General features: G+C 56.0%; 1 protein-coding gene across 4 annotated transcripts; it reads left to right on the top strand.

Annotated features, from left to right (window-relative positions):
* Positions 1–1678: 1678 nt before the first annotated feature.
* ARHGEF19 (Rho guanine nucleotide exchange factor 19) lies at positions 1679–19669 on the top strand. Of its 4 annotated transcripts, XM_082423469.1 has the most exons (19): positions 1679–1864; positions 2096–2252; positions 2570–2660; positions 3162–3293; positions 9842–10285; positions 10707–10988; positions 11163–11271; positions 11347–11423; positions 11742–12004; positions 12829–12989; positions 13097–13249; positions 13495–13624; positions 13770–13844; positions 14019–14108; positions 14285–14445; positions 16387–16545; positions 16864–16943; positions 18539–18643; positions 19060–19669. In XM_082423469.1, exons 5-19 carry the CDS (start codon positions 9871–9873, stop codon positions 19215–19217), a joined length of 2418 nt encoding a protein of 805 aa, XP_082279595.1. In that variant the 5' UTR covers positions 1679–1864; positions 2096–2252; positions 2570–2660; positions 3162–3293; positions 9842–9870; the 3' UTR covers positions 19218–19669. The 4 variants fall into 4 exon arrangements, with proteins under 4 accessions (XP_082279595.1, XP_082279594.1, XP_082279596.1 ...); XM_082423468.1 differs by lacking the exons at positions 1679–1864; positions 2096–2252 and adding an exon at positions 8714–8786; XM_082423471.1 differs by lacking the exons at positions 1679–1864; positions 2096–2252; positions 2570–2660; positions 3162–3293 and adding exons at positions 6064–6100; positions 8714–8786.
* Positions 19670–20572: the final 903 nt, after the last annotated feature.

Here is a 20572-nt window from a genome sequence, read left to right on the forward strand (position 1 = left end):
CCCCACCAAGGAAATCCCTGGGCTTCAATTTTCTCAACTGTAATATACCAATGCATCATTGGGTAAATGTGAAACTCTAACACCTGCATTCATTCATTCACTCAACATCCCATTGCTGACATTTGACTTCAACACCATCTTTGTGGTAGCCTTTCCACTGAGCAGTCTGGACTGGATGCTAGGGACACAGAAAAGAACCAGAGCTGGGCCTTCCCTCTAGGAGCTTCCAGTTTTTAACAAGGATGGGTCAGGAGTCCTCAAGGGCTAGACTCCCAGGAGGTGGTGTTAATGTGTAATTGCCATTGTCATTTGGCAGGAATGGGAGGGAGAATCACCAAAAGAACCACCCCTCCCCCCACCAGCAGCATGACTCTCTCTTCCTGGGCCAGAAATACCCAGTTGACTTCTCATGGGTTGAGCAGTAGATATGGGCCATGGTCCCAACAGGCCTTGGGAACATAGCTTAGTTGGGGGCCGTGGGACAAGGCCTCCCAGCAGCCCGGTCACCAGAGTTATCTCTCAGTGGGTGGGCGGGGAGAGAGGTCAGCCTCAGCATGGAGTTTAGCTGTGGCCTGGCTCCAGAAGGGGAGGGCACATTGCCAACAGATGCGGTGGGCCTGCAGGTTTGTGGGATACCCTGGTGAGCATGGCAGGCTGCTTGGCATGTGGAACGAGGACGTGAGTATCCTTAGAGGGCCAGCTCTTGAGGGACGGTGGGGGGCATCACACCCTCAGGTCTGGCAGGGCAGGATCTGCCTCTGGGGCCTCCAAGGAGTAGGGGGCCAGCCCCTAAGCCCTGAGTAAGGTGCTGTGTGTCTGCCAGTCACAGCGAGCCTGGGGGCTGCCTTCTCGAGCTTGCTCAACAGCTCTTCATCATCACAGTGAGCAAACAGCTGGTCAGCAACGTGCAGGAGTTCATTGTGCTGTGCATGCAGGGGATGATCTGGGGGTTGGGCCTAGTCAGGCTGGGGCAGGGGGCCTATATGAGAGCAAAGCAGAAACCGCCCCCCCATGGGGGTCAGGACCCCAGAACATAAGTCCTAGTTCTGCCTCCTGTAAGCTCTGGCTTTGCTTCTCTCTAAGCCTCAGTTTGCTCACCTGTACAATGGGGACAATAATACCTCTCCAAGAGAGTTGAGTGGATTAAATGATATGCTGAACAGGAAAGAGGAGGGCTTTCTATTAGCATTTTAGATCGGGGAAGGGCTTTCAGAGACCGAGAATGGCCATGTAGGAAGCCCAGAGTTTAAGAGCCCTAGACTCTGGAGTCTAACAAACAGGACTTGAGCTCTGGTTGCACCATTTACAACTTGGGGAGCCTTGGGCCAGGTCTCTGAGTCTCCATTTCCTCATCTGTAAAGTGTGAATAATCATGGTGCCTATCTTTAAGGGAGTGGGAGGATAGAAATGGCGTTGTCTGGTCCCAGGAAGCTGAAGACCTGGCGGCAGAAGAGACACCTGGCCGGGCTGCAGGACACCCAGATCAGGCAGGAGCAGCGGCGCTGGGAGCAGGACTATGAGTTCATTGAGTTCAAGGGCCAGTTTGATGAATTCCTGGAGATGGGTGAGCAGTGGCCCAGCAGGGTTCCTGGGGGCCTGGCCCAGCAGGGGAGGTGACCCCAGGCCCGACACTCCCCAACTCCAGTGCTGCGGTCTAGGTTCATCACCATCTTCGTGGCAGCTTTCCCACCGGCACCCCTGTTTGCTCTGCTCAGCAACTGGGTGGAGATCCGACCGGACACCCAGAAGTTCTGTGCGAATACTGGCGGCTGGTGGCTGAGCGGACCCAGGCCATTGGGATCTGGCTGGTCCTGCTTGAAGCCATTGCCTACCTTTCTGTCATCGTGAATGTGAGGAGAGGGGGGTAAGGAGGGAGATACAGGGTCAGAGGGGGAAATGAAGATCAGAGACTGGGAGGAGGCTCGGGAATAGGGAAATGGGGGCTGAGGCTGGAAATCAGGGTGAGAGATTGGGAAATAGGGGCAGAAGGCTAGAATCCTCGGGCACAGGCTCCTGCCTGCGGGAGTGGGACTGGACCTGGGCGGCATGAGTTAGGAGACTGGGCCCTGAAAGGCGGGACGGCCTTCCTGTGAAGCCCCCTTGCAGGCTTTCCTCATCGCCTTCACCTCGGACTTCCTGCCACGTCTCCTGTACCAGTAAGAACACCACAGCCAGCTGCGCGGCTACGTCAACTTCATGCTGGCGCCCGCACCCCCTGCTTACCTTGCCTAGGGCCACCACACGCCCTGCAGGTGGGAGAACCACCAGCCCGGGCTGAGTGCGGTAGGGCGAGGCCTGCTTGGGAGGGGCGGGGCCTTGAGCCTGCGGACCCGCTGGACCTGGCTGGGGGCGGGGTGCTGAATCTGGAGGCGGGGCAGTGAGCTTGTGGGAGGGGTGGGGCGGGGCCTAACTGGGAGGGCAGGAAGCTGAGTCTAGGGGGCGGGCTAGAGGGCAGGGCTGGCTGAGGGTACTGCTAACCTGTCAGGGCCAGGCTCTAGGGTGGGGAGGGGTGGGAGTGCCGGTCGCGGAGTCGAGAACCTCGCGGGACCCCGCGCCCTCCTCAACCCAGGGACAAGGGCTTTCGCGACGCTCAGAGGAATCTCACCCTCTTCTACTGGAAGCTGCTGGCTGTGCGTCTGGGCTTCATCATCGCCTTCGAGGTAGGCTCAGCCATCTGTGCGTCGGACAGACCCGGGTCCAAGTACAGGCTGTGCGGCTGACTGGCTGTAAATGGGGTATATTACAGAATAGGATCTACTTCATAGGGTCGCTATGAAGATTCAGTGGCAAGTACTTGCACAGCATAGTGGGTGCTCAGTGAATTAATGTCACGACTACTACTATTATTATCTCTTGGCAACAGCCCTGGAGCTCCTTCCAGCTTTGCTCAAGATCCTTTTTCTCTAGCTCTGATTCTAACAGGGTCCCTAGTGTTAAGGGGTTCGAATTATACCTCTGTGTCTTTGGGCAAATGACAACCTCTTTATGCTTCGGTTTCTTTACAGGTAAAACAGGAGAAGTAATTTACCTCCTAGAGTTGTTGTGAGGATTAACTGAATGAATACCCAGAAACCCTCAGAAGAGTGCCTTGCACTTAGTAAACTCTCGGCAGATTAAGATTGCTAAAGCAGTCCTTCTCTTTGGCCCCTCCTTCTCCCCAGCACGTGGTGTTCTTCCTGGGCCTCATCGCCTGGCTCGTGCCCGACGTGCCAGCCGCCCTGGCTACCAAGATAAAGCGCGAGCACTACCTGGCCAAGCAGGCGCTGGAGGACAACAGGGAGGCGCTACTTTCGGTTAGCGCTGCCCACGGACCCTGGCCCCACCCCCTGACCACGCCCCTCTGCCTGCCCCCAGGCCTATGCTCAGCTTTCTTGCCCCGCCCTCTTGTTTGGCCTCGCCCAGGGGGAGGATTGTCCGCTTGCCCTCAAATTTTCGCCTGGCTCCCTCTTTATCCAGCTCCGCGCACGCCACGCCCCTTCTTTTACACTGTTTCCACCACTGTCGCTTCTGCTCTGGAGGGCCCTCCTGCTCAGCCTGACCTAGCCTTGCTTTCCGTCCACTGCAGCAAGGGCGCTGTCCCCAGAGCCCAGGACGCAGGGTCGAGTGAGGAGAGACTGCCCTTCCAAGACCCTAGTTCCCCCAGGATCCTCCCTCCTTTGGGGTCCTCTGCTTCCAGCTAGGGGTCTGGGCAGTACCTTGGCCAGCGGCCTCAAGGTCGGCCCTGGAGTTGGGATGAGAGGGCTAGGGTTCTCTGAAGACCCCTAGTCCTGCATTGGCTCCCTCTTCATGTTTCCAGTGTCCCGCTCTATGTGCAACGCTGACAATAAACCTCTCTGCGCCCCAGCGTGCCACCTCTCCATGGACACCTGGTCCCCAACCACTCTGTGCAGTGTCTCCTCATTATGTGACTGTGCTCTGGGGGGCGAAGTGGATATGAAGGAGTGAAGGGACCTAACCTCCCTGAACTGAATGGTCAGCGGTTGGTAAGGGAGAGCTCATTAGGGTCTGGGTGTGGACCTCCTGCCCTGTATGCTCATCAAGGCCTGTAGTGTGTCAATAATAATAAAAGTGTTTACAGTTAGGTCAGCTGAGACACCTCCCAATGGACTTTCACACACTTTTCACCAGATCCTCCCCAAAGCCTGGGGAGGCAGTACTGGGCAGTAGTTAAGGGCACAGATTGGTGGTGGAGTCACAGACCTGGGTCTGAATATTAGTTCTGACTTTTATTTGCTGTGTGACCTTGGGCAAGTTCAATTTCATCATTTGTAAGATAGGGACTTCATAGAGCTGATGAGAGATTTAAATGGGATAATGTACTTAACATGTACAAGTCTCGTGTCCTCATCTGGTAAGTAGGAGCAGTAAGAGTATCTATCTTGTAGGCTTGTGGTGGATATTAAATGATTTTATGTGAAGTGCTCAGAACAGTGCCTGGCACACAGTGAGTGTACAATAAGAGTTATTAGCAACGTGAGTATTAGTATTTGTATACATCTTCATATTAAGTATCTGACAATTACCAATTGCTCAAATAAATGGCATGCGAAGGGGATTCCCTGTGGTCCATTAGGACTCGGGTGCTTTCACTGCCATGGCCGGGGTTCAATCGCTGGTCGGGGAACTAAGATTCCACAAGCCTCACTGCGTGGCCAAAAAAAAAAAAAAAAAGGCATGCGAAGATTGCATACCACTGGGCTATCTGAATTTTTTTTTTTTTAACATCTTTATTGGAGTATAATTGCTTTACAATGGTGTGTTAGTTTCTGCTGTATCACAAAGTGAATCATCTATATGTATACATCTATACATATAGATACATATACATATATACATATATATACGTATATACATATACATCTATATGTATATATTCCCCTATCCCCTCCCTCTTGCGTCTCTCTCCCACCCTCCCTATCCCACCCCTCTAGGTGGTCACAAAGCACTGAGCTGATCTCCCTGGGCTATGTGGCTGCTTTCCACTAGCTGTTTTACATTTGGTAGTGTATATATGTCCATGCCACTCTCTCATTTCGTCCCAGCTTACCCTTCACCCTCCCCGTGTCCCCAAGTCCCTTCTCTACATTTGCGTCTTTATTCCTGACCTGCCCCTAGGTTTTTCAGAACCTCTTTTTTTTTTTTTTTTTTTTTAGATTCCATATATGTGTGTTAGCATACAGTATTTATTTTTCTCTTTCTGACTTACTTCACTCTGTATGACAGACTCTAGGTCCATCCACCTCACTACAAATAACTCAATTTCGTTTCTTTTTATGGCTGAGTAATATTCCATTGTATATATGTGCCACATATTCTTTATCCATTCGGAACATTGAATTGGTTTTTTGAGGGCTCATTCAGTGTGGACTAGAGTCCGGGAAGCCTGGTGGAGGAGGCTGTTGGAGATGGTGAGGGTGGGTCATTACAGGTAGCAGGGGAGGATAGATCATTCGTGAGGAGCTGTGATGCTGGGAGGATGGCCAGGATGGTTCCAGGTGTGTCACATCCCTGGCTTTCACGATTTCCGTCTCCCAACCATAGAGATGAGTGATCCCTTTATAGATGCTGCAGCAGGCTCAGAGAGGATCAGCACACTGCAGAGTTCTCAGGATCCCTGAGGAGACCAAGGCTTGGGAGTTTCTCTGCAAAACTCCCAGGATGCTCCCCAGCCCCAAGAAGGCCCCCGAGCACATCTCACATTTGGGAAGCTCCAGAAGAGGGGTGACCTGTCTGTCCCCTGGGAGGAAAAGCAGTGCCTCCCCCATCTTTAGGATGTCAGTCTGGGGTCCTTCAGAGCCTCTCCTGGGCATAGGACTCCCATTGTTCCAGCCCCCCTCTTGTACCTCAGACTGGCCAAACCGGTTCTGGGAAAGGGGGGCGGGGAGCAGGCACGTTGAGACAGCCGCCTGCCCGCCCGCGAGGTTCCCTCCGCCCTTGCCTCCCCTTCTCCCTGCCCCACACAATACCCAGGAGCTTGCATTGCCTGGCTCAGGGGCCATGCTGACATCGCCCCCTGAGGACCCGGCTGCAACCCCAGAGCTCCCAGGGTGTCCTGGAGCCCTGGACCGTGCTGGAGGCTGGACGGAGCTCCCTGGCTGAGGTAGGGCCCCACCTGGCTGCCAGCAACCCCATCCTCCTCCCGCCAGTCTTCCCAAGTGAGTCCTTTGTGCAGCCTGCCTGGCCTCTGATCCTGGCTCCCACACACTTATGGCCTCTTGGGGCTCCACAGCCTGCTTGGCCTGGATTCCCTTTCCAGTCATGACCTCCCACTTGGCCTTGTCCCTTAAGGAGAAGAAGGGCCCTGGCAGGGCCCTACTCCTCGGGCAGCAGGGCAGGGGGCACCAGGGAGGGGGAAGGGAAAAGCTGGGCACAGGAGGTCAGAGGTGCTTTCTCCGGACCATAGTAGTGTCCAGGGGCCTTCCCTGCCAGCCTTGCCAAGTGGGCCCATTGTCCATGTGATTAGCAGTGCCCACTGGATGGGACCCTTTCCGGCCCTGCCCATCCTTCTCAGCCTGCAGAGATACTCATGATGACCAAAGTTTCCTAGATGGGGTGGCTGAGAGGGGCCCTGGGGGCTACTCTACAGATGGGCACACTCAGGCCCAGGCACAGGCTATGATTTGCCTAAGGCCAGTGTCAACGCAGGGCCTTGAATGTTGGCAGGGGTTTTCCCTTGTGGGTTCCAGAATGACCCTTGCTTAGTGGGCACTAGAGTATCCTGTGACAATGTCTTGGGCAGGTAGTGTCCCTCTGTTACCTGGGGCCAGTCTCTTCCTGAGGTTTTTTTTTTTTTCCTTTTTTTTCTAGCAGAGATAAGCTATAAACACTATGAACATAGTTCTGCCCCTCCTTGGTCCCCAGCATTGAGGCTGAGTGGACCACATCCATGGAAGGCCACAGGGCTGGCATCCTGGCTAGATGGGTCATTCTCATTGTCCCTTGGCCCGGACGGAGGTGGAGGCTGACCCACTCCTGACTTCCTCCCTAGGGACCTGCCTCCAGCCTTGTGTCCCCTGAGGAAGCCTTACACGCCCCCTCCATTTACCCAGCCTTCTCCTCGGACGCTTTAATAGGGGGTGCTCCTTGGAATTCCCTGGTGGTCCAGTGGTTAGGACTCTGCGCTTCCATGGCAGAGGGCACAGGTTCGATCCCTGGTCAGGGAACTAAGATCTCGCATGTCGCGTGGCATGGCCAAAAAAAAAAAAATTTTTTTTTAAATTGGGGGTGCTCCTGCCCCAAGGGTTCCACGTTTTGCTCATTTATCCCTGCAACTGACAAGGGCAGGGGGTTCCTCCCTGCCCTCTAGGGGCTTCCAGAACCCAGGTGGAGAGAATCTCCCAGATTACAAAGGAGCAGAGGCATGTGTGTATTCTTGCACATGTGTACCCACAAAAGCAAGTGGGACTTCTGTGTTAAGGACTTCTGATTCCAGCAGAGAAAGAGACCTGTCTGGTGGGCCGTGGTCCCCTGTGTCTCCTGCCACATGCTCCTACAAAATAGGGTGTGTCTCACCCTCACTGCCTCAGTTTCCCTAACTCTGTGATGGCCAAAGCCATCCCTCTGACTGGAGAAAGACTAATAACACTCAGAAGAATGACTATCAACTGCAAAGCTCCCACTATGTGATAGGCGCTTGATATGCATTATTCTTTTTTTTTGGCTGCGCCGTGAGGCATGCAGGATCTTAGTTCCCCGACCAGGGATTGAACCTGTGCCCCCCTGCATTGGGAGCAAGGAGTCTTAACCACTGGACTGCCAGGGAAGTCCCCCTGCATTATTCTTAATTCTCCTTTTAGCGTTTTGAAGCATGACCGTCCCATTTACCAGATAAGGAGAGACTTGCTCCCTGTGGGGAGGGTCTGGAGGAGTAACTGTTCCGCAGGAGCGGCCACCCTACCTGTACTCCAGGCAGGGGATGGGAAAGCAGGGGGAAGCAGGTTGAGGGACTGCGGAGAGTGGGAGCCAGTCACAGATCCAGCTGTCCTCCACCGGGTCCTCCCCTCTTTCCCTCGCTCCCAGGGTCACTGACACTGTCACTGCTTCTCTCATGCCGAGGCTTTCTCCCTATCTCTGTGGACTGGGTCCTTGGGTATTTCAGCCAGAACAGTTCACTCTTACTTCCTCCAGGATGCCTTCCTGGAATGCCCGGGTTGAGCGGAGCCCAGCACCCTAATCTGACGGTTCCTCTGGGTTGGCTCTTGCCAACCTGGATTGTAACTGTTTTCATTTTTGGCTTCCCCATGAGACTGGCAATCCTGCGGGGCATGAAACATTTGCCCATCTGTCTCCCCGAGTTTTTCCGGGCTTCACATCTGTCTCTGAATATCTGGTCTGTCTGAAATTTTCAGTGTCTCTGTCTCTGTGTCTCCATCTCTGGGTCCCTGAATGTCTCAGCGTCTGTGGTTTTCTGGTTTTGAGTGCTTTGGGGTCTTGGTTTCTGGGTTGCTGTCTAAAGGGTCTCAGTTTTCCAGGTCTCAGTCCCTCGGTCTCCCAGTCTCTGTCTCCTGGGTCTCCTGGCCCTGCGAGGCTGGGCACTGCCCCTTTGGCCTGAAGGGGACTCTGGGGGGGTCCTCGCTGCCCAGCCTGCCCACAGCGAGGCCAGGCTAGGGTAGGCCCCCGCCCAGCCCGCTGCCTGTTCCCTCCCTCCCTACCCGCTTGCCTTACCACAGGGTTTGATGAATCAAACTCTTTGTCTGGGTGGGATCTCCCCCAGCCAGCTGGGCAGAGAGAGGGCTTCCCCTGCCGGAGCAGCCGAACAACATCAGCAGTGGGCCTTGGCTGGAGAGGTGAGGGGCTGCAGGAGGGCAGCCAGCAAAGGGCCACGGGGCAAGGGCTGGGGGGCTCAGACCCCTTGATCAGAAGACCTGTCCTGAGGCTCCGGCAGCCTCCCTCGGGATGACGTCCTGCCCAGAGAGGACCCATTCAGCCTGGCCCGATCCTGGGGCTGGGAGCTGGGGTAGGGAAGAGCCCCTCCCTCACCCCAAGCTGAGGGGCTGGGGCACTTCCCTGCCCGTCTCTTGGGAGGGCCCAGTCTGATCTGTGTGGTGGGCCGCCTGCCAGTGTGTGACCCTCCCAGCCAGCTTGGCATGGGTGTGGGCACCACTCAGCGCTAAAGGCTACAATCTGGACACGGGAGGGGAGGTTGGGTAACACCAAAGCAAGGATTTCTGGGCCTGTGTGTTTGTATCTGCATCATGGTGTGTGACTGTGAATGGAACAGGACTGTGAGAAAACCTGAGTGGATATGTAAATATCTGATGGGTCATCATGTGTTTGTGAAAGTCTGAGTGAATATATGTACTTGTATAAAAAAGTGTGTGTGAATGTGTGAGCCTGCGAATTAGAAATGTCTGAGTATATCTGTGAAAGTATGTATGTCAATGTGTATACTTGGAAGAAAATGTGTGTGGATATGCATGGAGCAGACATGGGTTTGTGTGACAATGTGTATCTGTATGTCTGATTGCATGTCAGTGAGAGTTAGGAAATGTGCAAGGTGCTTAAAAGCACAGACTCAGAAGCTAGACTGCCTGGGTTTGAATCCTGGCTCCATTATTTACCAAATAACAACTTCTGTGCCTCACTTTCGTCACCTATAAAAAGGGGCTAATAATAGCATCAACTCGGGGTTGTTGTGAGGATTAAATGAAATAAGATGTGTAAAGTACTTGGCCTGTCATTCAGTAAGTGCCAAGTAAGCATTAGCTATTTCTGTATAATAAGGTGTGTGTGTGCTTGTACAGATGCGTGTACACAAGGCTTTGTCCAGGTCTCCAGGACATGGTGCTTACTGGCCAGCCCTGCTGTCCTGTGTCTCGCTCTGATGCCTTCTCCCCTGCAGGCCCAGGTGGGTGGCAGAGCAAAGGAGGAATGGACTGTGGGCCACCTCCCACCCTCCAGTCCCATCTGGCTGGGCCACCTGGCACTGCCCACCGCCCAGTAGCTGTGTGCCAGCAGGAGAGTCTGTCCTTTGTGGAGTTGCCCACCCTGCAGCCCCCAAGCCCTGTGTGTCTGGATCTCTTCCCCGTCGCTCCAGAGGAGCTGCAGGCACCTGGCAGCCGCTGGTCTCTGGGGACCCCTGCTCCTCTCCAAGGGCTGCTATGGCCACCATCCCCAGGAGGCCCAGACACCGAGATCTCTACCAGTGGGGGAATGCGGCCCAGCAGGGCTGGCAGCTGGCCACACTGTCCTAGTGCCCAGTCCCCAGCTCTGGAGGGACCCTGGAGTCCCCAGCACCTACAGCCACAGCGCCGGGCCAGCCACGGCTCGGAGAAGAAGTCAGCCTGTGAGTCACTCAGGGTGAGGGGGGTGGTGGCCTGGTGGGGAGGACGGGGAAGAGGTTGGGTGGCTCTTTTAGGACCCGTAAGCCCCCAAATTCCCCAAATAGGTGGGACAAGTGATAGATTTTAGTGATAAGGGAACTGGGGCTCAGGGGAGGCAAGTGACTTGTCTGAGGTTACACAGTGAGTGGCTGGCCTGGGCTCCCTGGTCCTTTGCCCACCCTTTGCCGACTGCAGTCAGGCACTTTGCTTTCTCTCTGCCCCTCTTGTTGATCCCATTACTCTGGGGAAAGATCCTGGCAAAAACATTGGCCTTTCTCATAGGCACGTCCCCCTGATGCTCAGGGCCACAGAGCAGTGGCAGGGAGGACAGGAGAGACCCCAGTGGATGCCAGCCTATGCTCTCTCACCCCACCACCCCTGCAGGGCGCAAGATGCGGGTGTACCAGCAAGAAGAGGCCCTTGGCAGTCCTGAGGCCCATGCTGTCTTCCTGGAACCAAGCCAGGCGACAGAACAGGCCCTGAGCACAGGGGAGCCTAGGCCGCTGGAGCTGCCTGGGCCCACCCGAGTGGGCCTCGAGGGGCCTGAGCGGAGGCGCTTCTCAGCCTCTGAGCTGATGACCCGGTTGCACTCTTCCCTGCGCCTGGGACGGAATTCAGCAGCCAGGGCACTGACCCCAGGGTCAGGCCCTGGAGCTGCCCGGGAAGGTACAGCCTCCTCCCCTGGGCCCTAAGAACAGCCCAAGAGCCAGACGCGGGGTGGGGCACAGCTCATGCTCACTGGATACCTGAGACTGGGGCCTGGTCAGCTGGAGTGTGGTGGTGCCCCGGTGCCCAGCGCCACTCTTGGGGCCACCCTCCCTCAGCTCTTGCCCCCTCCAGGGAAAGCGTCTGGAAGAGAGTCGCGCAGTGTAGAGATGCGGGTGGACGCCATGGCGATGCCGGCTCTTGTTGACCTGAGCGGGGGCCATGGCAGCTGGCCCGAGCCCAGGTACCACTTCCCACCGCGGCCTTGGGTCCGAGGCGGGGTACAGGTGAAGAAGGGCCCTGACACTCCCTTTCCTAGGCTAGATGCGCAGGAAGAGCCGGCTCCGGGTTCCAGGAGCGCCAGCGAGCGTCGCCGGTCACGGTTCCTCCTTAACTGTACGTGGGAGGGGGTCACCGAGGAAGGGTCTGGGGGCTTTGGTGTACTGGGAAACTGGGGTTTGGAGAGTTGAGAGGTAGGGCTCTTGTGAGAGGGAGAGAATTGAACTCTCAGTATCCAGCACAGGGGCTAGCACGGAGTTGGTGCTCAAGTAGTGTCTGCAGAATGAGTGAGTGAATTAATGAATTCACTGAGTCCCGCTATCCGAACCATCGGAAAGGCTGGTTAAGTGAGGCGGGCCCTCGGGGGAGCCTGGGAAGAGCCGGGCAGGGCTGGCGGGCGCCCCACGGCCCTCCCCCGCCCCTCTCCCCGCCCAGCGGTCCTCTACCAGGAATATAGCGACGTGGCCAGCGCCCGCGAACTGCGGCGGCAGCAGCGCGAGGAGGAGGGCCCGGGGGACGAGGCCGAGGGCGCGGAGGAGGGGCCCGGGCCGCCGCGCGCCAACCTCTCCCCGAGCAGCTCCTTCCGGGCGCAGCGCTCGGCGCGAGGCTCCACCTTCTCGCTGTGGCAAGACATCCCCGACGTGCGCGGCAGCGGCGTCCTGGCTACGCTGAGCCTGCGCGACTGTAAACTGCAGGAGGTGGGCGCCGGGACCTGGCGGGCGGGGCCGGCGGGACTGCCAGCCGTGGGAGGCGGTCCTGGGGCCCAAAGAGGCCGGGGCAACATAAGGGGCGGGGTCAGGAGTAGGTGGTCCGCGGACTCTGCGGCGACCCGGGCCGCAGGGGTACCCGGCCAGCGGGACTATAAACTGCAGTAGGTGGGCATGGGATCCAGCGGGGAAAGAGGGGCCACAAAAGAGGGGCTGTCAATGGGGAAGATGAGTCTAGAACACGACAAGGTGAGGCTGAATGCAAGCGAGGACGCAGGACTCCTGGAGCCAAAGGCGAGTGTGGAAGCTCGATGGAGGGGCGGTGTCAACGGGGCGAGGCCTAGGATAGGGCAGGGCCAGAGGAAGGGCGGAATCAGGCTGGGCCTTATGACAGACATCACTGAAAGCGGGGACTGGGAGGGGGGGAGCCATGCAGAGAGCAAAACGCAAGGTGCGCGCAGGACCAGGCGAGAAGAAGAGCAGGGGCGGGGTCGGAGGGAGGGCGGGGCTAATGGGAGGGCGCACCAGGGAGGGGCAGGGCCACCAGAAGACTAGGGCCCGGCTGGATGGGCGGAGCTAGGGGCGCAAACCAGGGCTGCAGTAGGGTTTGGACAATCGCACGAAGCAGGAGGCGTGTCTCCGAACCCCATCTGGCGCCAGATCCGGGGTGAGGCTAGAGAAGGGGAGGAGACAGGGGAGTGCAGCTACGTCTAAGGAGGTGGTGTCCAGGGCTTGGGGTGTGCGTGGTGGGCGAAGCGAGCGCATTCAGCGTGGGCTGGTTCCGCCTTTTCAACCCTGCGTCTGCCCTCACTCAGGCCAAATTTGAGCTGATTACGTCCGAGGCCTCATACATCCACAGCCTGTCGGTGGCCGTAGGCCACTTCTTAGGCTCGGCCGAGCTGAGTGAGTGTCTCGGGGTGCAGGACAAGCAGTGGCTGTTCTCCAAACTGCCTGAGGTCAAGAGCACCAGCGAGAGGTGAGGGAGTGGTGGTCTGGCCTCGCCGGGAGTCAGGGACCGAGCCTGGGCTCCCATATCTGGGGTCTCATCCTGGTGCTGGCCCTGACCCCTCTCTGACCTTTCAGGTTCCTACAGGACCTGGAGCAGCGGTTGGAGGCCGATGTCCTGCGCTTCAGCGTGTGCGATGTTGTGTTGCACCACTGTCCGGCCTTCCGCCGCGTCTACCTGCCCTATGTCACCAACCAGGCCTATCAGGAGCGCACCTACCAGCGCCTGCTGTAGGGCTGGGGGCTCTGAAAGGGGAGGTGGGGGAGGATAGGGGAGTCTCAGGCAGCAGTAGGTTCAGAGGACTGGGTGAGGAAGGGTGACCTGGGAGGGGAGGGGTACCTGAAAAGGGCTCTGTGGCCAGGAGAAGGCTAGACCTGAGAAGGCACCTCAAGGACAAATGGGGTGGCTGGAGTCGTGGATCCAGAAGTTCAGGGTCACCTGTGATCGCAGACCCTCCCCTCTCCCCATTTTCCAGCCTGGAGAACCCCAAGTTCCCCAGCATCCTGGCTCGCCTGGAGGAGTCTCCCGTGTGCCAGCGTCTGCCCCTCACCTCCTTCCTCATCCTGCCGTTTCAGAGGATTACCCGCCTCAAGATGCTGGTGGAGGTACCTAGAGGGCACCGGGCTGTGGGGAGGGCTGGGTGGGGGAGATGCTGCTGTGCCCTCCACAGCCCCTTCCGGGCACCCACGGCTGGGCAGGGTCACTGGGAGAGGTCACAGCCTGCCTCATGGCGCTGACTCCACCCTCCAGAACATCCTGAAGCGGACAGCACAGGGTTCAGAAGACGAAGACATGGCCACCAAGGCCTTCAATGCACTCAAGGAGGTGAGCTCGGCAGGGCAGGGGATGTCTGGCTTCCAGGGGCCTCCCCGGAATCCCTGTGTGCCTCTAAAGGAGCCCCAGCCTTCAGAGTCTCTGGTCCCCAGGTGGCAGCCTGAGGCTGAGCTCTGGGAGCCGGGGTAAGGGGCGCTGCAGGTGACCCACCTCTGGTCTCCCCAGCTGGTGCAAGAGTGCAATGCCAGTGTGCAGTCCATGAAGAGGACAGAGGAGCTCATCCACCTGAGCAAGAAGATCCACTTTGAGGGCAAGGTGCATGACCTCAGCTGATAGGATGGGGCACGCGAAGGGGCAGCCCTGTCTCCTCCTTCCCTGGGGGCTGCAAGCCAGTTCATCACTGTCCAGCCCTCCCATCCCCTGCCCTGTGCTCTCTGCCCTGCTGCCCCTGGCCTGACCTGTGCTCCCCCTTGCCTCCTCTATCCTGCCAGATCTTCCCGCTGATCTCTCAGGCCCGCTGGCTGGTTCGGCACGGGGAGCTGGTGGAGCTGGCACCACTGCCCGCAGCACCCCCTGCCAAGCTGAAGCTGTCCAGCAAGGCGGTCTACCTGCACCTCTTCAATGACTGCCTGCTGCTCTCCCGAAGGAAGGAGTGAGTCGGGGCGGGGGTGGGTGTAGATGAGAGTGGAGCTCTCTTCTTCCCCACCAATGGGCTCACAATCAGTCCATCTGACAGGCTGTGCTGCCAGGGCACCCTGAGCCTTGGAGGTTCCCCTCGGAAAGGCAGAGCTAGGGCAAGTCCATCTTCTGGACCTGAGAATCAAGGGCTGAACTGTGTGCCAAGAACTTTGAAGCTGCTCTGAGCTTAAGCTAATTGGAGCAGAGATTAAAAGCACAACCCTAGAGTCCCAATCTCCCCTAAGTCATAATGATAATAATCAACATTTACTGACAGCGTATTCTGTTCCAGGCATGCTATGTGGATTGTTCCCTTTAATCCTCTAATCATCTTCCTGAGAAGTAGTCTCCCTTGTTTTTCTCAAGATCATGGAGCTAGTAAGTGCAGGAGCCAGGAGGAGGCCAGGTCTGTCTGATGCCAGATCCCAGGCTCTTAACTATTGTACTATCCTGTCTTCCATATGTAAAATAGAAGGGAGATTCAATGTGATAATAATATGTGAAGAGTTTAGCAGAGTGCCTGGTACACAATGAACATTCACTCAGTATTAGCCTTGATTATTATAAGTTTGGGATGAGGGAGAGACTTCTGGAATGAAGTAAGCCTTAAGGCTGGATGGGACATCTTATGCCATGAAAAGGATGGACATCTTATGCCGTGAAAAGAGTTCATTGCTGATTTACTTATTCACTCAATGAAGCGTCACTGAATCCCTGTTCTGTACTGGGCCCTCCAAAGTGTGTAGGAGCTCTCAGACCAGTGAAAATACATCCTGATAACCACCTGTTCAGGGTTTTGATGGAAGGGGGTAGTATACTGTAGTATCCCCTGGTGTGGGGTGAGAATCAGTAAAGTTTCACAGAGGAAGGAACATCTGAGTTGGGTTTTGAAGGATAAGTAGGAGTTTTTCAGGTCGAGGAATTTGGGGGGATATAGCCAAGTCACAGAAGGGTATAAGAGCAGAGTATGTTTGGGAGACAATGAAGCCTAGTATGGCTGGATTTGTAGAGGGGAAGGGCAGGAGAAGGAAGTTGGGATGTTGAAAGTCATGGCAGAGAGGCTAGACTTTCTGAAGGCAATAGGGAACATGGGGAGTTAAGCAGAGGAGTGATATTTACTCCTGGCCAATTTGGAGAATGGGCTGGAAGGGCAGAGACCAGAAGCTCTTGTAACTGCCCAGATGAGAGTAGATGCTCCAGAAGTGGTAATGGGCTTGGGGATAACTGGATTCTGGGGACAATAAGGAGATAGACAGATAGGACACAGCTGCTGGTTGGGTGTCGGGGGAGAGGGAGGAAAGAGGTGAGAATGAGGACTGAGTTTCTCAAGTTTTGGGCAACTTGGTGGCGTCTTTCACTGGAATGGGGAACAGTGAAGGGACCTGATTTGGGGTAGGAGATACTGGTTTTGTTTAGGTGGGTTGAGATGAAGGAATTTATGGAACATCCTTGACCCACCCACCCACCCATCCTTCCCACAAGGGTTTATCAGACCCAAACAGTGGGCCTGGCAGTGTTGGGCGCTGGGATACAGTGGCAAATGAGACAAAGTTCAGCTTCTCTACCGGTTAGAGAGTCAGACACGAAACAGTCCATAGATCTCATCAGGGGAGCTGCCCAGTTGGTTCTTTGGAACAGAGCCTCCAGGAAGAGGTTCAGAGAGAAGTGGAAAGTGTGCCTGGCGGCCGGGGACTGGTCTCCATCACCTTCCACCTCTGTCAGTGAGCCAGCACGAATGGAGCCCCCGTTCCTTTTAGGGACTTTGCTGGCTGCCAGGGAAGCGGTGCCCTGTGCAGCCAAGTTTCCTTGAGGAGGTCCTAGAGGGACAGGTGACCCCTTCTCCTCTCTTCCAATCAGAACTCACCTCGTCCTGAGGGTGGGGGCCAGGCTGACCTCGCCTCCTCTGGTCCTGCAGGCTGGGGAAGTTCGCCGTCTTTGTCCACGCCAAGATGGCTGAGCTGCAGGTGAAGGACCTGAGCCTGAAGCTCCAGGGCATCCCTGGCCATGTGTTCCTCCTTCAACTCCTCCATGGGCAGCACACGAAGCACCAGTTCCTACTGAGGGCCCGGACAGAGTGAGTGGGCTTGGGTATGGCGAGAGGACCCCCGGCAGGCACAAGGCCTTTATCTCTGGCTTCAGGATGGTGGCATAAGGCTGGGCATGGGCAGAGCTGGCATCCAGGGTGTCCTGCAGCTGTTCTGTTCTTACGCTCAGAGCTGGGTGGGGCACCGGCTTGGGAACAGGGCCGTGGGTGGGCTCTGGGGTAGAGAAGACCTGATCCTGGGTCCCAGGTCTGGACATCGTACCCAGTTCTCCCAGCTCCGGTTTCACCACCCTGGCCCTGGGAGACTGCATTTTGCATGTTGTGACAACTCAGCCCCCCTCTCCCTAGAAGTGAGAAGCAGCGATGGATCTCAGCCATGTGCCCCTCTAGCCCCCAGGAGGACAAGGAGGTCATCAGCGAGGGGGAAGGTAACAGCCTGCCCCCTACCCCCACTAGAGCCACATTCCCTGGGCTGGGTACCTCACTGCTCTCCCCTTTCCTCCAATCCTGGGTGTCCTGTTGCCAGCGGGGCTAGTGCGAAGAGAGATCAACTGGCCTGGGGCAGGCAGGGGCAGCTCTGTGAAAGCTTGAAGGATGGGTAGGCTTGACATAGGACAGACCAACCTCCACGTGCACAGGTAGCACCCTGGAGATGACATAGCCTTTTACATCCTCCCATTTCGTCCCCATTTTACAAGTTAGAAAACAGATTCAGAAAGGTAAAGTGACTTGTCCAAGTTCAGCTATTAAGTGGCAGAGCTGAGACTGGAACCCAGGTCTGTCTCTAGCTTTGCATCAGTTGCAAAGAGGACGGAAACCAGAGTGGCTGGGGCACGGGGGTGGGGGTGGTAGGATGAGGGACCTGCTCTGTTGATCCAGAGGCTTCTCTGGGTATGAAATGAGGCTGGTAAGCTAGGGTGCAGCCCAATCAGAGAGCATCTTGGTATAGTGGGTACCAGGTAGCTTTGGAAGGTTTCTGAGAGAGGGTGTTAAGGCTAAGCTAATGAAGGGGAAGGTAGGGAACTCATTTCCACCCAGTACCTTCCATGTGCCAGGGTGCTAGGGGCTTTGTGTATGCCTTTATTTTATTTAATCCTCATGACGATCCTATTAGGTAGATTCATTTTTCCTATGTGAGAAAACTGAGGCCCAGTAATGTTAGGTAACCTGCAAGGTCATACAGCCAATAAGCTGGTCTGGCCCCAAGGCCTGTGGTTTTCCCGATACTCCCAGCCCACCTAGTGTGGTAGAAGGGGCTGAGGGCCTGGACTGGAGCTGATTCTCTGACTTGAGCTAGAGGTCCTGTTTGGGTTGGAAGGTAAACTTCCCACTCCAAAAAGGTGGTCAGGGAAGGCCCCTGAAGGATGGGGAGGGGCAGCCATGAAAAGATCTGGGGAAAATCATTCCTGGAAGGGGGAACAGCCAGTGCAAAGGCCCTGAGGCAGGAGGGAGCCTAGAGTGTTTGAGGGACAGCAGGGTGACAAATATGGCTGAGCTTCATGAGCGAAGGAGAGAGGGGAAGATGAGGGAGGTGAGGAGGTTAGCAAGGGGGGCAACACCAGACTGTGTAGAGCTTTGTAGGCTGTGGGGAGGACTTTGGATTTTATTCCAAGAGGAGCGGGAAGCCCTGGAGGATTATAAATGGGGGAGTGATGTGGGTTGAATCTCAGTTGAGAAGGAGAGACCGGAGAGGGCACCAGAGTAGCATGAGGGGGCATACAAAGGGACCATTACTGTTTTGTGGGGGCTTTCTGGGGGCAATTAGACCAGGAAGTCAGGAACAAAGTATGGAATTGAGCTGGGGAGATAAGAGCCCAGGCACAGAAGCAGTATTGAAGCCGGGAGAGACTGGATTCACCTAGAACTTGTGTTTAGGGTCAGAGAAAAGAGTGGCCAGGGTGGACAGAGGGAAAGCAGCAGCAGAGGCTACCCTCCCACCCCTTATTTGCTCCTGCTGCCTCTCCCTGCCTCCCCCTGCCCCATCCTACCCTGGGGACTCCCTCACTCTCCCTTGGGCTCTCAGACCGCCCCCAGGTTCAGTGTGTGAGGACATACAAGGCACTGCAGCCAGATGAGCTGACCTTGGAGAAGACTGACATCCTGGCAGTGAGGACCCGGACCAGTGATGGTGAGAGGGGCCTCCTGGGAAGGTTGCCCTGATGGGACTTCGGTGGGCAGGAAGTAGCTAGATAGCTAAGACTGCACAAGAAAAAGGTTATGCAAGTGTTGATCAACCACAGCATGCAAGAATCAAGTTAGACAAGAGGAGGAACTTCCTGCTTGCAAAGATTAGGATTGAGAGTAACTGGTGAGGGAGAGTGGGAAATCCCTTCTCAGAGGATGTCAGGAAAAACAGGTCAGAAGTTCATCTACAAGTCTACTAGAGGCATGCTCCTTCCTGGATCTGGGGGATGCTGAGATCATGTCACCTCGGCCCCAGGGCTGCAGACGAGGCTTGTATCAGGGCCTAGGTGTTTCCTCGAAGACCTAGCCCAGGTGTTCCTTTGATGCCACTGATGCAACTCCTGGCCTATGTGCCCTTAGGCTGGCTGGAGGGAGTCCGCCTGGCAGATGGTGAGAAAGGGTGGGTGCCCCAGGCCTACGTGGAAGAGATCAGCAGCCTCAGTGCCCGCCTCCGAAACCTCCGGGAAAATAAGCGGATCACAAGTGCCACCAGCAAACTGGGGGAGCCCCCCGTGTGATGGGCAGCCATGGCCTGGGACACCTGCTCCACGCCCGGCTCCTGGACAGGTCTGGAGGGGGCCTGCAGTGTCTCCACGCCCCAAGCTGCTGTCGCTGGGACTTCTGTTCCGAGGCCTGGCATTGAGAGTACAGGCTGGACACAGGAGGGGGTCTCCCCTGTCCTCATGTTCCTCAGTGTCCACAATTCAGGGACGAGGGTAGTTTCTTCCTCTGGCTTGGGGGCCACAACTTGTGACCTCTGATATCTGGCAAGGACTGGGGCCCTCTCCCTTTCCTGCCCTTGACACTGCCTGACTCTTGGTCCCTCTGGCAGGGACCTGGCTGGCAATGGCTCTGGTGCTGATGGGTGCTGGGACCTGTACATGTATATGTATCTGGAATCTTCTGGCCTGAGCCTGTGTGGGCCCTGGTTGCTGTGACCTGTCTGTAAATAAAGTCCCGTAATGCCTTTGCTTGGAGTCTGTGAGCCTTTTGGTGCTGCCTCCACCCCAGCCCTATTTCCCCAGCTAAAGATCAGGAGGGTCTCTGGCTACCTCCCACTGGGGATTGGCCCTTCTGTAGAGTTCACCTCTTAACCAGAGGAGGGTGAGAGAAGGGCTGTATATCAGTTAGACTGCTTTTGGCCGCAATTAACAAAATATCAGATTCAAATAGTCTTAAATATTAAAGAGAATATATTAGTTCTTGGATTTTTTTCTTACAGCTTCTTTAACAAATTATCACAAACTAGATGACTTAAAACAACAGAAATTTATTCTATCGCAATTCTGACCAGAAGTCTGAAATCAGTATCATTGAGCCAAAATCCAGGTGTTGGCGGGGCTGTGCTCTGTCTTGTAGAGGAGATGTGCTCTAGGGGAGAATTGTTCCTGGCCTCTTCCAGCTTCTGGTGGCTGCCAGCATTCTGTGGCTTGTGGCCGCATCACTCTAATCTCTGCCTCCGTGGTCACATTGCCTTCTTTGTGTGTCTGTCTAATCTCCCTCTGCCTCCCGCCTATAAGAATACATGTGGGGGCTTCCCTGGTGGCGCAGTGGTTGAGAATCTGCCTGCCAATGCAGGGGACACGGGTTCGAGCCCTGGTCTGGGAGGATCCCACATGCCGCGGAGCAGCTAGGCCCGTGAGCCACAACTACTGAGCCTGCGCGTCTGGAGCCTGTGCTCCACAACAAGAGAGGCCGCGATAGTGAGGCCCGCGCACCGTGATGAAGAGTGGCCCCCGCTCACCGCAACTGGAGAGAGCCCTCACACAGAGACGAAGACCCAACACAGCCAAAAATAAACATAATAAATAAATAATAAATAAAAATTAAAAAAAAAAAAAAAGAATACATGTGGTTGGGGCTTCCCTGGTGG

This window comes from Balaenoptera physalus (assembly GCF_965194825.1).
Source record: "Balaenoptera physalus genome assembly, chromosome: 1".
Lineage (NCBI taxonomy): Eukaryota > Metazoa > Chordata > Mammalia > Artiodactyla > Balaenopteridae > Balaenoptera > Balaenoptera physalus.